Consider the following 15376-nt stretch of genomic DNA (forward strand, 5'->3'; position numbering starts at 1 on the left):
CACCGAGCGGCGCCGGCATCTCCCCGACTTCTCAGACAACGAGCCGCAAAGATGCCGAAGGGCAGCACAGGCGCCTGTGCGTGACCGTCCCCACAGCCCGCGCCCTCCCCACATCCCTAACGCCCCCCTCCCGCTGCGCCCCGCACCTGCCACCCGGGAACCTCCAGGGAAAGCGTCAGGCAGCCTGTTGCGATAGGTCCCGGCAGCAGGGTCCGCGGGAACGGGCATCTTCTTTCTCTCTCTAATGCGGGAAGAATTAAAGATGCCACCCGCTTTATGATCATGGAATGGGTTGGGTTGGAAGGGACCTTAAAGACCACCTAGTTCCAACCCCCCTGCCATGGGCAGGGACACCCTCCACTAGAAGGGAGAGGGATGGAGTGTGCCAGTCTCCAAGACGAAAACAAAGTGACTGGAAAAACTTGAGACATTTATTTAACTCATTATACTTGAAGTACCCCAAAGAGCAGAGCTCCAGTATTCTAAAGCGATCCGAATCCCCAGCTCAATCCCAGCTTGCAAAAATAAAGTCTGAAAATAGTTCATCCGGAAAATACCTTCAAAACCTGCAGGTTTTATTCAGGCACCAGTCTGCAGCATTTGGGAAGTTAAATGTCAGAGGTTAAGCCACGGAGGCTGCACGAGCTTACGAGCAGGGAGATCCCACCTGCAGGATGACTTCGCTAAGCAGGCGTTGCAGTTCTGATCCTCGCTTTATCTGCCGCCCCGAAAGACCTCACTAAACGCGGGGTCGCCATTCCGCAGACAAAAAAGCAAACAACGAAATAGAAAACAAATTTTATTGAATGAACAAAAGTCTAAAAGTCTTTTTTTTTTTTTTTGGTTAACAAAAGCAGCAACCTACAAAACCCCTGCATTCCATGACAAAATCTGTTTATGTCAAAAAAAAAACCCGAATCCTCGAGCAGGTACGAACGTCTGTATGCAGAAGGTACAACTGCCGAGATGTGTGTCTGAGCAAACAACCGGATACGTTTCAAACCAGGGGGAAAAAGAAATACAAGAGACTGCACATGGACACCTGAAAAAGCTCAAACTGTTTGCTGGCCGAGAGGTATATCGTATCGTTAGGGCTGCCAGCAGTTTTCGGCACTTGCATCCCTGTCACACAAAATTAGAAGAGCAGCAGAAAAACGAGAGGTTCGTAAGAAGGAAGAGAGCGGCCCGCAGAACGCAGCGTTCGGCTGGCTCATTCGGCTGATGGCAAACGCAGCTTCTTCATACCGAATTGCACAAGCTGGTGTTCAGCGAGTCCGTGCTCTCCAGAGGCTCCAGGATAAGAATTCAGCCGCTGCACCCACAAAGCAAAAGCAAGAAAGAAGGTCCGTCCTCAAACTTTCTCTGCCACAGGCAATTCAGTCTGAAACGGGCATCCAGCTGAGGGAAAAGTAACGGAGGCCTACTTGACAGAACATGACTGACAGAAGTCCACTGGGAACTAGATGGAGAACGTACATTCACTCTGTAAATCCCACAGGGTTTTCTAACCTATGCGATGGTTTTATTTTCGCTGGATAGGGGCAGCCTTAATAAAATGGAGTGTTAAAAAGAAAGGCAATGTTTACTTTTATCCTTACACCATGTGCGGAACAACCCTTTCTAGAAGGTCACAGAATAAACTTTCATGCTTTCGAATATTAAGTATTTTCAATGAAATCTGTTTACTACATTGACTAATTTCAGTCTGCTCTTTTGTTTTCATGGATCAGGACACAGTACAATGATTTCAAAAGAAGTGATTGATTTTGCTGTCATATTTACTTTTGATTGCAGAAGTACAATAATCTGTGCTTATCCATCAGCTTACACATCAGATTGCACCCACCACAACTCTTTCATCAGCTTTATTCCATAATTATGAAGCTGTACCTTATTCCAATAATTTCTACTCATATGTATTCTAGGACTAACAGACCCCTAATATGGCTTGATTAAAACTAACTTTATTGTATCGACTTTATTATCTAAAGTTAATTTTAATCATTCCCATCGTAATCATTGTAACTCTGATACCCGCTGTTCCTCCTCTCACGAAGATTAGATTTCTTCCAGGTGGATTCTTGATGAAAGCCAGCACTGAAAGATCGACCCAGTCGTCCATGGTGCTTCTTAGAGATATTGTCTTCACTCTCAGATTTGGAAATTCCTTGTCCTTGTGTCTGGGATTGTTTATCCTGTCTAACGTTTCCAAATGGAAAATTCCACGGACCAAATCTGTGCCAGTTAAGTCTCTGAAAGGCAATGATGCAATGAAGATTTCCTCCAACCTAATCAAAGTAAAAAGGTTATTTGTTAAACGCACACGGGCGCGTTTGTAACCCACGTAGATACTTGAAATTAACGTCTTGGCAGGTAACAGAAAACTTTAAAAAACAGAACAACAAAAAAATGCAACAACACACAAACAAACAAAAACCCACAAAACCACATCCACGAGCAAACAACTCTGCTCAATCAATTTTGATTGTTTCCCAGATTCAATTTCTGCCTTTCTTCTCATCTACAAGGGCCTGTAGTTACAGGACAAGGGGTAATGGGCTTAAATTGAAAGTGGGGAGGTTTAGATTGGATATCAGGAAGAAGTTCTTCACGGAGAGGGTGGTGAGGCACTGGAACAGGTTGCCCAGAGAAGCTGTGGATGCCCCATCCCTGGAAGTGTTCAAGGCCAGGCTGGATGAGGCTTTGAGCAACCTGGTCTAGTGGAAGGTGTCCCTGCCCATGGCAGGGGGCTTGGAACTGGATGGTCTTTTAAGGTCCCTTCCAACCCAAACCATTCTGTGATTCATTCTATGATTCTATGATCTTTTTAAGTTATCCTTTTTATCTTCCATGAGCTTGTATAACTTATCTTCTGTTGGTCTTATTGCTCTTCAGCCACTTCCACACAAATTATCTCTTCTGGTCCCTTCTCACCTTGCTGACGTGGTCAGGAAGGTCTCCACACTGGAAATCATCTCTTCAGCCTATTGTTTCTCACAGACTTTCAACATGCAAATCAAAAATACACCCCCCCACGCACGAGACAGAGCCCTGCCTACAGGGAGAAAAGCTGTATGTATTGACACTAAGTCCACACAACAGACATACATATGTTCTTTCATGTTTGGTCCTACTCGATGGTACTCACATGTAGCTAGGTCATGCACCAAAAGGATCTGTCTGTAATCTGCCCGAGGAGTACCGCTATGCTTGCTGCAGCTACATTCCAAGCCAACAAGGTTAAATATTATGACCAAATATATTCCATCCGCAGATATCCTGGCTCATGCCAGCATATGCCAGGCTACTGCTGTACTGTCTCTTGGCCTGCCAGTAACTACAAATGCCTCCGATGCCTAAGTACCCGATTTTTGTCTTCAGCAACACTTCGTAACAAATTTCTTTTACCAAAGTTACCTGACAGTGCTGAAGTATGAATATGTTTGCCAAAAACCTACCATGAATCCCCTCCCATCTCAGAGAGTTCACCTTACCTTCTTTGTTTTGCGGTGCTGCAATCCTCTCTCTAGGTGTCGAATATCTAGATATTCTGGATTTTGGGTGTTTAGGTCAGTGACAATATCTGCCCACCTACAGAATAAGATTATTACTACTCAACTGGTATTTATTAAACTTCAGCACCACTAAGACTCACGTACATATGCATGCAAACACAGACCTGCAGCTTTAAATGGTCTAACCTGTGATTTAAAGATAAACAAACGTGTGAAGATAAAAAAGCCTCGGTATTAGGGAATCGGGATAGATATAAAAGCATAACTTTTAAACAAAGCATTTCGTGATTATTCCTGCTTCAGGAAACACCTTCCAAAATAAGTAAGAGCACCATGAGTCATTAGTTGTGTTGCTTACCCTTACCATTTCACCAGTTTGTGAAGGAAGAAGCAAGGCGCAGTTCAGGCACAGAGGAATATTTGGTTGTCCTTTATTTAATCCTCTCTTACCCTTTTACATTGGTTTGTTTGAACGTCTATCTTGTTCTCATCCACTAAATCTGTTTTCATGCTGAGAGCTGTCTGGTAACTCACTTCTCCCATTTAATTCACATTCCCATCTATAATAAAACTATCAATTCATTTATTCCCCACTCACTCAGCTCTAGAGTTTCACAGCTGCTTCCAGCCCAACTGAAACAAATATCCCAACCTCTTTAAGCCTACACATCGCCTTTTAATTTCTGTCAATGTCCAATTACCTGCTTCTGTCTAACACCACCCTCCAAGTTCAGGAAATCCGCTCCTACCCCAATCTCTGCCCTCTTACCTTAAGTGCAGAACTTTCTCCTAGCTCTCCCTGGGAGTGCAGCCAGAGGAAGAATATCCTCACAACCACAAACAGTACTACGAAGGTTTGTGTTCTATATTCAGAAACCTTTTCCTGTGCCATTTGTAGTTCACATACCACAAGAAAAAATTGTTTCAGTGGGATGTAGAGTACGCCATTTCTCAGCACAGCAACCACATGTATAATGTCATTTTTATTTTGTCGCACTTAATATCGTTAGTCCAAAATATCCAGCTAATTACAGCTCCTGACATAGTCACATCACTGACAAAACAAAGCGGTATCTGGGCTTTAAGTACCGGGATAGAGCAGACTGGCTATGAAAATGTCAGATAAGCACTTTCAAACATTTTTTCAAAATAAAGAAGAGGAAACAAAGAATAAGAAAGTTTTGATTTTTTTTTTCCCCACAGTTCTTTTCCTAATGTATCAAGAAAAAAATCACTCCATAATTAACTCAGGGTGTGACAAGAGAAGCTGTTTGTTAAAACTTAGGTTTTGGCCACAGAATCGGCTTCTTCATACTATTCTTTTGCACTGTTCCCTCATTTCAGAAATTAATATTAGGCATTATAAACTACCATGTCAAGTAAAGCTGAGAAAACTATTAATTTACCATGACAAATATAACTAATCAGTAAAATTTCTACATAGCGCCCTCTAGCTCTCCTAGTCTGTCTGTCTAGACTCCAACTTTGTATGAGACAGACCTCACCATAAATGTATTGCTTTAATGCACTGACAATGCAACAGAGTACAGGCTGTACCTGCACCTCAGCTGGGAGATTTTGGTAGCAGCAAAATATCCTGCCTGTGCACACCCCAGACACAGCCCATATACGCCCTCAACTGCAGCATAAATTCTCCCAAGGTTCGTACAGCCTCTAAGTTGCAACCGGCACCATCGCAGGCAGCTGCGACATCTCTTCTTCCTGCCTCATGGGAGCTGTGTCACACGAAAACAAGAGAAACAGGCTTTGGCCTTCAGCAGCCCACATGTGACATAAAACTGCAGAGCCAGCCCTGAGGTCACGCCATGAAGTTTCCCACTAAAGCACCTGTTTCTGTGAGAACTACAGCGTATTAATTCAAAACAACTAAAAAGTCACTTGGTCTCCCTCGGTAGAGAAAAACAAATTATTTTGAAAGAAAACATACTGGCTTACATCCTCACCAAGTAACGTACCTTTTACAGTGTATTGTTGGATGTTTTCTGCTCGGCTCTCCAATTAAGATCCAATATTCTACTTCTTGCTGCACGACTCGACCTCTGTTCAACAGAAGACACAATCCTAGTAAGTTTTATTGTGCATACTAAAAAGAAAGAGAGAGATTTAACGTTCTAATGTTCTTTTTTAGGATTTTTTAACATCTAAAATTGTTTCTCAGCCAAATTAAAAACCAGCTCCTGCGCTATACATAGTGTTCACAATGGCATACGGGGAAGCTTTTTGTTTCACAAGGCCTGGAAGCAGGATAGAAGCTGTTGCTTATTATTTGGGAAAAAGACAGATCTTCCTAAAAATTAGCGTTACTCAGATGAAAGGCAGTCTATTGTACAACATAAATATATACGTAACAGTGGTAGTAAGAGCTGTGGAAAGCCACACGGAGGTGGAACAAACGTCTCCCTCCCTATCTGTGATGTCTAACAGAGTCACCAAAGAGCCCCTTCCATCTATTTTTAAGTTCTACCCCAGCTGACAGTTGTTACTAAGAGCTGTAGGGTAACCTGTATGAAAACAACTGGTAACTTCAAAGCCTTCTTCCTAAGCATCCAATACCACATATTAAAAACCAAAACTCTCAACCGATAGTTGTTCAAGTTTGTGAGAAACTTCATGAAACTCAAAGCCTGCAGCAACCTTGTGTGCAACAAATTCTGCCTGACATCAGGGCAGACTGAGAAGATACAGAGGATTGCTCTGTGACTTCCTGTGCATAATTATTCTAGGAAAAATTACTTCAGCTTCAACCGTGACAAAACCTGAGACTTTTCTGCCTAGGAAATTAGATGGCATATGGCCTTACTGCTTGCAATGAATTGTTTACTTATAATTCCCTGTAACATAACCATGTATGCCATCACTGCACAGATGGGAAACCAAGATAGATCAATTGACTTACCTAAAGTCACACTGGAAGTCTGTGGTTGAACTGGGAACTGAACCCAGGTCTCCCGAGTCCAAATCCAGCAACCTAAGATCATACAGGAAGTCTGTGGGTGACCTAAGAACTGTCTCCTAAGCTCAGCCTAGCAACCTATCTACCCATTTCTTTTGGAACTTAAATGTTTCTTAGCTTTATTTTTCAAGAAAAGCTTTCCTTTGTAATGAGAATGCAAAAACAGGTAAACAAGAACTGCTGCAGAATCACTGATAATGCTTCTGGAACCTAAACATAATTTTTATGAGTAAGGTATTACAAGATAGGGAGAGAACAGGATGCTCTTCTGGTCTGACCTCCAGGCTAAAATAAGGCTCCTTGAGCCCATTACTTCATATGACAGTGTTAGAAGAGATCTGCTGTTAGGAAGGAAATGTGATATTGACTGAAAATAACATCACTAGTGACTGAGAATCCATTTCAGCCACAGGTAAGGTATTGAAATTTTGCTCTTGCTCATTACTAAACAATATAAATTCCAACTAGACATAAGGTGTGTTAAGTTTCTGCTCACTAGACCACATTATTTCTCAAAACTCCATTTTCGACCTAGTAAAGAATTTTTTTTCACTTTGCTCTTCCAGGGCAGATTCTTAGTAACTGAACAAGTAAGCAAGCCATCAACCTTTTGACAAACTTAAGCAGACTGATGTGTTGGACTTCTGTTTGGGCACAATTTGCAAACCCTTCTCACTCATGTGGCATGTCAGTGAATGCAGTCTTAACAAAAAGCTTCTGCATTCTTTTGTTCGTACAGTAACAGCTTTCACTACCCCCATGGTCACAGTCTCACGCTGGGAACAATTAAGATTAGATGATTACGCTTTACTACCTCCACACAATTACCATCTTGAACTCCAAAAGTAGAGCTAGAATTCTCCATTCCTTGATATGACTCTGCATCTTCAAGACAGCCAACGGTAGTGCTTGGTAAGCAAAATGCAAGACTGAGGCTCACCTTACACCAGTGACCTACTCTTTTCGTGGTTTAGCGCTCCCCACTATCGGTACCTGCCAATTTTGTTAGGGATTGTCTTCTTATGCTCATGTTTTTAGGGAGAAAAATGGTATCAACTTGAAGTAATTTTTTCTGCACATTTCCTCCACTAAAATTAGCATAAACACAGTATCTTACCTATATGCCTTACTAGCTTTTACTGGGGTTGCTTCAAAGCCAATTGGGCAAAAATAGTGGTTTTGGCAATGGTAGATGTAAGCCATTGATTCATCTTTCAGTCCACGTGTTAGCTTTGCCAGGGCCCCTGCAGCTACAAAGAAAGATCAGGTTACAGCCCAGAGTGCTTTGGGTCCTGCATAACAAATTCGCCAAGACCTATTTGATAACATAAAACAGTTACACTGCTGTTTAAATGAGAGGGCATGGCCTGACAGGCATGCACAACATACAGTTTTGATTTCAAACTTCTTAATTTCCTGACTGGTACAAAAAAACCGCAAACATAACATCTGCCACACAGTCTGTACTAGGGAAAAGCAATACAAAGCATGCATTGTATTTAGATCAAAATCATATTAAAATCACTTGTTCTGCAAAAAAAACTAATAGTATCTCTCAACCTAGGAAACGCACACTGCCACAAAACACAGTCCCGCTGCCCCAGGTCTGATGTCGCCCCTATCAATGATGCTGCTGAAAGTCCTGAAAGTTTTCAAACACTTCAGTATCATGAGCTTCTCGCGAGCTTCCCAGCATCAGGAAGACCTCCCACGCTTGGGCATACAGGATTTTGTATTGCGACTGCAGTGCACAGTTTCAGGAAAAGACTAGAAAAGGCACTGAAACGTGAAAGAATTCTCAAATGATACCGTGAACCCAAAGTGGATTCCCACTTTAATAATCTCCATCAAAACTTTTCAGCATGGTTTTCTCCTTTTTCAAGAACCTTCCAGATAATTACCCAGACTGTGGAAAAGGCTAATAAACTTCAAATGAAAGTACCATTTTTCTTTAAGTATCACGCTTAAAAGTAAGCATAAAAATGCAGCTTCACAGGCTAACTGAGAATAATCACCTAACTTTTAGGGACGAATGTTAGCTAAAGTCAGGCCAAACAGGTGAGTTCACTAACTTTAAAACTGCATTTTTAAAAATACGAAACATTTATTAAAGGCATTAATACTTCTGTAGTGTACCTTCTAAGTCTTTATACAACACAGATTTCCAAAACTCTGAAATAAAAACGTGCTGCTCCCCCAGTGTATTACAGCAAACAACCTCCAGGTGGCAGCAGAACATGTAGCACAGGATATACTTTAGAGAAGTAAAAATGAAAATTTTAGCAAAATTGGAGAAAAAGTAAACCCAGAAAAATCAGGCACCTTGGAGCTATTTCACAGCTTATCTCAAACTGGAAGTACTACTTACAGAATTTGTCCTGTCAAATGCTACAAACTGCAGGATTTTTCAGTTTATACACTGTAAGATGAGCGCTTTAGGATTAGCTACATACCAGTCTCTCCAGCGGTCTTGTTCTTCCCATGAGGTTTATACAGAACATACGAGCATCCCTTGATATGGAAGTGATCATTTATTTGCCTAAACCACCTGAAACAATAAGCTTAAAGATTGTAGTAACTCAAGAGTTATTAAATGCAATTGTCTTTTCTCCCACTCTTCCTCTGCTTGACAGTTTTAGAAAAAGGCCTGGCTGTGCTACTACCTACCACACTAGTATATAGATGGTAGCTGACCATGGTACCACAGTGCAAACAAAGTTTAACATATCCTAGAGAAATACTCAAAGCCTCTTCTTTCATTTTGCTCTCTCAGACCCGACATAGATCCGTAATAACCACAGGCTGGATCTGAAATGTTAGTTGTAGTGTGTTCAGTCCAGTCACCTCTAACTTTCAGTTACTCAGCCTTTAGAAAGACAAATTCTTTCAAATTCTGACATGCCAAGCTTCAACCATGATTTGTAAGCTACACAAAGGGAATCTCTTAGGACACCAGAAGGCAGGAGCCTTCAATTAAGACTTTCTGCATATTGTTTTGGGCTTCTGTCACATAAATGTAACAACACCCATGCATTACAGGAGTCGCACACTGCAACCCTTGGAGCAGCAGCAGTGAGGACAGGTCTCCAAAGACAATTTTGTCTCGTACATTCACTTCACTTTTCCACATTAGAAGACTCAAATTCCTATCTCTGAAGATAATACCTCAATCATAAAGCTATGTTGGGTGATGCAGTTGGATCTCAGCCCTCTTGTTACCCAGTCTGCCCAGTATTTAAAAATTATTTGATCAGGCAGAAAAAAAACTTAAAAAACCAGGGTAACTTTTCTGCAGCTCATAGGTCACCCACAGGGGAAAAGAAAGAAGAATTACTTTGTTATTCTAAACCAAAGTTTAGCTTTCATCTGTACAGACTGCTGACATAAAGAGACAGAATATTTTATCAGCTTCGTCTATAAGGGCTGCTATACCCTGACATACTCCTAAAGAGATACAAAGGCTGGATACGCATCTCCTGAGGCAGAGGAGGAAGTTTTCTTGACACCCTCCAATGATCCAGCCTCTACATTACCATTAAAGAACAGACTGCTGCCCCATTTTCAAATCCAGCACGCCCATTCTGTGCCAAGCCGTATATACTGCCTTCAAAAAAATACTAACTAGATCAAATGCCGCTTATGAAACAGGCAGTAACACTGCAAAAGTTTTGGATCTCACAGACGGGTAACACACCAAAGCCCTGTCAAGATGGTCAATGCTCAAATACAACATGCTCCTGGCCCTGTTGAAATCTAAAATTCCTTATGAATTTAATAAAACAAAAAAAGGACAAGGATTTTGGAGCCAGCTAGCTCCTCAAGACCAGGAAACAGCAGAGCAGAGGGAAAGGAGAATTTGAAGGTCCAAGTCTTCTGTGACTCCAGCCTCATTTTTTTTTCTTTTGCCCCCTTCTGAACAACTCCACTGCAGCAAAGGTGCAGGACTCACTACCTCCTTTTACTTCTTAAGTTATTTTTTTACATAAAGCTACTAATATATCAATTCAATTGCTTTTTGAGGTTGTTTCAGTGACATTAAACAAGCACTTAACATGCATTTTCAAAAACAGGAAAACGAGAGTAAAGAAAAATTTTCTTAGCCAGGTCAGATTCATTAGAGTACTGCAGAACCATTAAACAAACTGGACCAAAAATCGAACACAATTTCACGTTCTCATGATTTGTGTAGGAACATCGCACTATACAAAATGGCTAGCGCAAAAACCTCCTTGACAAGTATCTTTGGGCACTGTCACAGTACCCAGATATGCCCTGTTATTCTCAAACTTAAGAGGACTAACAACTGAACAACTACTGTATTTTTAAAGCTTCTATCTCTGAGTTTTATCATGTTATTTTTGTATATATTAACAATTCAGCTGCATCAAAAGAACCAAACATACCTCATCAAAGTTGTATTTCCAGTGAAGGGACCAAACCTAATCTCCTCAAACGGGGGCTGAAAGCCCAGTATATGTAAAGCTTCTTCTTGAGTAATAGGTGGTAAACTGAAAAAAAGATAAAAGGTATTATTTAATAAATTAATTAGTGACTTATTTTAGGCTCCCTAGAAGCAAAGCGGTCTATGTGCAATTTACCTTCCAGCTCCCAGTGTACTATATAAGAAATTCCAGCATGACACCAAGGATGAAATTCCACAGGAAGTCTTGTATTGAGGTCGGCTAATACAATACCTACAAAACAAACACATTAGTAAGCATTCTTGATTTAGTTACAAGAGCAACCTGAACTACTTTTCTGTGTGCTATGAGACTGAAGTGCCATGTTATGTTAAACGTTTTTACCATATAAAACCAAAAAAAACCCACAAACAAACAAAAAGAAAACCCACACCAACAGTAAGAGTGCATGCTTTTGGGGAAAAAAATCCCCAAAGCAAATATGTTAACCTATTTCTTTCAGTTTGTCAGATACGACTACCCTGTTTCATACAAATCGGTCAAATTTCTAACAGCCCCTTGGGAGTTCTGTACAAATGATCCTATAGGGAAAAAATGGTTCTGTACTAATATAATGTACATTTTGATTCAACCTTTTTTAACACGTGGACTTGCAGTAAACTGCATCTCTACCAATCTACTAATGAACGTCATTCTGGGTTGGAGATTCCCTAGGCTAACTCCTGATGTCACAGATATGCACACTAAGAAGCGGATGAATTAATTAAACTAAGTTAACTTAGTGAACTATATACATAGTTCATAGGTTGTACATAACGGACAGATTATGATTGAGTATTTCCCAGCTAAAAGAAAAATCAGGAGTAAGATAACAGTACCGCATTCAAGGTTACTTTTTGCCTGACCACACTAATGAACTTGCATTTCTTCAGCAATGAATCCCCATGTAAATTGTTTTCTTATTGAAAGAAAGAAATTGTTTAGAAAGAAAGTTGGTTTTAGAATTTCAACAGATTGAAGGGAAGCTCTCATTCTTTCCTTCTTGTTGAAAGTATGAGATTTAGTGTACACATGCTCAACGTAACCCCATTTCTGCTAAAAAAAAAAAAAGGCATTAAGACATTATTAAGAAGTTTGAAATAAGATAACCAGCAACAGTGTTTACCAACAAACTGTACGAGGATAATCTTAAATACAGTTCATAAATACTACCATCTCCGGAGGTCCAACACTTTCCTCTCCTTCACGTCTTCAAGAGCAGAACGCTGAGGACACTCCCTGTATTGTTTGCTCTTTTTGTCTAGGGATTTTTTCTTTGTCGCTTGTTTCTTCATGTTGCCTGCAAAAGATATTTCGGAAACAAATGAATGCCTAGTTTACCTTTTATACGTTTCTTCTTAAATATTTTTAGCAGTGGCATGCAACTCAAGTAGAGAGGCTGGTTGTACTGGTAAGTGCAAACTGGCACTAAACATTAATTGAACGAAGAAGCTCAAATACACAATCAAGATCATCAACAGGTTTGTAAAGCTGCCATTAGTTCCGCAAACAACATCGTGTTTTTCTGAACAGAATTAGTGATGACCTGCCTGACTGTTCAGAGAGAAATCTGATTATTCTAATGCGTTAAATCAGCCATCCCAGAAATACACTCTCAGACCGACATGGACTTCCCATCTCCTAACTTTAAAAACAGAGGAGAACATAATGAAACACTTGTTTTCCACAGCCAAGGTCTGTAACCAGCTACACTATCTGATTTACATGCAAATACAGTGAGTATAATATATCCCCATGGCCTTTTCCTTTTTGTCAGCCACTGAGGCAGTGAAAAATGTTGGGCCATGTGCTAGAGCAGGAATATGCCTGTCCCATTTTGAAGCCATCATATCCAAATGAAACATACCACATGTATTTTAGACAAAACTTACCATCCTATAAGATATTATCACTTCTTATTTTTAAAGACACTACATAGGCACATGAAAAGGCCACAGCAATTTGCTAAACATATTTAAGTTTTGCTCAACCGGTTTCAGGCCAATAACAAAAACAGCAATCTGACTAGCTAGCCAACGCATTAAGATAAGAAAAATCTACAGCCTGCTCTAGATAAGCCAAGAGGATTACAGGACAAAGAAAACCAAGTGTGTATGCAAGTTCTTGATTCACATTTGCAAACCCTGATTATGCAGAGAAAAAAGCATAGAAGGCAGCCAAGAAGGCAGTTTTAAAGAACTGGGCTCCCTGACACTGTATACATACAGCAAAACAAAATATATACAATTCTGTTACAGAAACCAACTGCTTTCCTAGACAACTGTAATGATTTCATTTATTTCTTGCCATAAACGAACCACGTCTTTCATTTTGAAACACATCTCTGAAGTACCTTGAAACTTCTCTGCAAGTGACAAAACTGTACTTAACAGGTAAAAGTAACCACTGCACAATGCACTAGGTCCTACTAAAAAATAAAGGAAAAACACCCCCCAAAAATCCAAGGGGGTAAAAAACCTCACCAACAAGCCCAAACGATAAGACACCCCAAACAATACTCCCAAAAAAACCATGCGCTGTGAAGTAGAAGCCTGCCTTGCGGTAGCGGCAGCTACACTTGACTTTCACTCCTCCTACCTCACTCTCTCCTTTCCCAACGAGCAGGTCGTTTGAAATGACATACAGGCATTTCTACAGCACCTCCTCAAGAGACACCTGTGCTGACCAGCACCTCCACAAACAAGTTATAAACACGAAGCCTTTTCCTATAACACCATCGAATCTTCACCCTCTCACCTGCTTTGTTCTTCAGATTTGTGGTCACGCCATTGAACTCCGATTTGTCTATTTCCCATGCCAGGGGGAGCTTCCCGAGATCGCCAGCCAAGCTTTCCAAGTTAGCATCTTCACTGTAGATTATCTCCGAAGCATCAGTTTGAATGCCAAGTAAGCCAGGTGTGTTATTTCCAACGTTTAAGGCAGCACTGCCTGTCAGACAGGCACTAACTGAAGCACTTGGGCTTTTACAAATAGATGTCACTCTGTTTAAAAAAGCATAGTCTGAGCAGATGGTATAAAATTTCTCTCGTGTATGAGTCACAGGACATCCCCATGGATAATCTCCCCTAGACACCAAGGATGCAGTGGAGGCGTCTGACATACAGTATGGCTTCACAGGATCATGAAGAGAAGCTTCCGGGGATTCTTTCCCAGGTTTGTTTTCAGTGTTTCCATTATTTCCAGAACCATTCTCCTTTTCATCTTCTGAAATGTTAGGCATTGAATGATACTGAAAGAGTATGGTACAGCTAAGAATACTTTTTTTGTGTGTGTTTTAATTACGCGACAGATTGCATCACTGCCTCCATCGCCTCTGCAAGGTATAAATGAGGTACCTGAAAGAAAATGAGAAGTTTGTATCGGTGTCTCAATCAACGTAACACATACTCAAAGCTTATCTTTCACCTTATAGCCGGTAAAAGCTGAAATACCCTTCAAGATACTTCACACAGTGTCTTTTCCTAAACACCTCCAGAAACTTACAAACAGCACTTTTAATCACTTATGAGGTGCCAACAGCATACACCATAGTTATACCACGATGATGACACTATGAGTAATTACGCTTGTAATCCAGTACAGGAGGGTAAAAAAAAAAAAAAAAGCAAACCCAAAGACCTTCCTACATTTACACAGTCGTGGCTGATCACTTGTGATTACAGAATCACAACAGCTTGCATATGGTGATGTAATTATGTAATTATGATTACAATTACCATTGTAATATGGTGATTATCTCTCTTGCATATGAGAGAGATGGTTTAGTGGCGGACAGATACGGTTGGACTGGATGATCTCTAAGGTCTTTTCCAACCTAGTGATTCTATGATTCTATATGTGGAGCATAATTTATTCAAATCAATAAATCAAACAGCAACTAAGGTCACTTAATTCTGAGGCATCCTGCATGCTTTTGCTGCAAGTTCAAACTTACAGCAAATGACAGTAACTATTACCTCTGTTGATTGTAAATTGACAGCACTATCCTCAATCTGTTTCACTGTTTTCCTTGTGTGGCTGTTAAGGGTTCCCTTTTATTTTTATGCACCTCCTATTCTGCAAGATGTGAGAAACAAAAACGTCACGGTTTGTTTACAGCATCTGAGAATTACCAAACACAAATTTAGAAGCCTGGCTCGCTTTTAATGATCTTTTTTAAACAGCAACTTGACAGCGCGTTACCCATCATCTCAGCAGCTCGCACGTCTGTGGTGCGAAGACGCGCGCGGCAGATGGGAAACCTGGCACGAAGGAGGCCAGAGCTCTACTCCAGAGGAGGCTCCTGCAAAACCAACCACTTAACTTCAACAGCACACAGGTCTTCCCCTGCCAGAAGCGGGTCTGGCAACCAAACGCAAGCAGGGTTCTACCCGAAAGACTACAAGGAAACCCCAAAATCATAGAAT

General features: G+C 40.8%; 1 protein-coding gene across 3 annotated transcripts; it reads right to left on the reverse strand.

The window, feature by feature from the left end:
* Positions 1–785: 785 nt before the first annotated feature.
* Positions 786–14302, reverse strand: BIVM (basic, immunoglobulin-like variable motif containing). Of its 3 annotated transcripts, none has more exons than XM_010157567.1 (10): positions 13707–14302; positions 12123–12249; positions 11088–11183; positions 10893–10997; positions 8943–9037; positions 7607–7739; positions 6433–6504; positions 5492–5575; positions 3495–3591; positions 1629–2288 (listed from the first exon to the last, which is right to left on the reverse strand). In XM_010157567.1, the coding sequence occupies exons 1-10, from the start codon at positions 14188–14190 to the stop codon at positions 1998–2000; spliced, it is 1584 nt and encodes a 527-aa protein (XP_010155869.1). In that variant the 5' UTR covers positions 14191–14302; the 3' UTR covers positions 1629–1997. The 3 variants fall into 3 exon arrangements, with proteins under 3 accessions (XP_010155871.1, XP_010155869.1, XP_010155870.1); XM_010157568.1 differs by lacking the exon at positions 6433–6504 and adding an exon at positions 7444–7446; XM_010157569.1 differs by lacking the exon at positions 6433–6504 and having other exon boundaries at positions 786–2288.
* Positions 14303–15376: the final 1074 nt, after the last annotated feature.

This window comes from Eurypyga helias, unplaced genomic scaffold (assembly GCF_000690775.1).
Source record: "Eurypyga helias isolate BGI_N326 unplaced genomic scaffold, ASM69077v1 Scaffold19798, whole genome shotgun sequence".
Lineage (NCBI taxonomy): Eukaryota > Metazoa > Chordata > Aves > Eurypygiformes > Eurypygidae > Eurypyga > Eurypyga helias.

Excerpts from the sequence above, each read along its gene's own strand:
- BIVM (XM_010157567.1), bottom strand. The coding sequence starts at position 14,190 with ATGCCTAACATTTCAGAAGATGAAAAGGAGAATGGTTCTGGAAATAAT. Across the intron at positions 11,184-12,122 it reads GTGTTGGACCTCCGGAGATG|GTATTGTATTAGCCGACCTC; the intron begins GTAGTATTTATG and ends TTTGTTTTGTAG. Across the intron at positions 7,740-8,942 it reads CAAGACCGCTGGAGAGACTG|CTGCAGGGGCCCTGGCAAAG; the intron begins GTATGTAGCTAA and ends CTTTCTTTGTAG.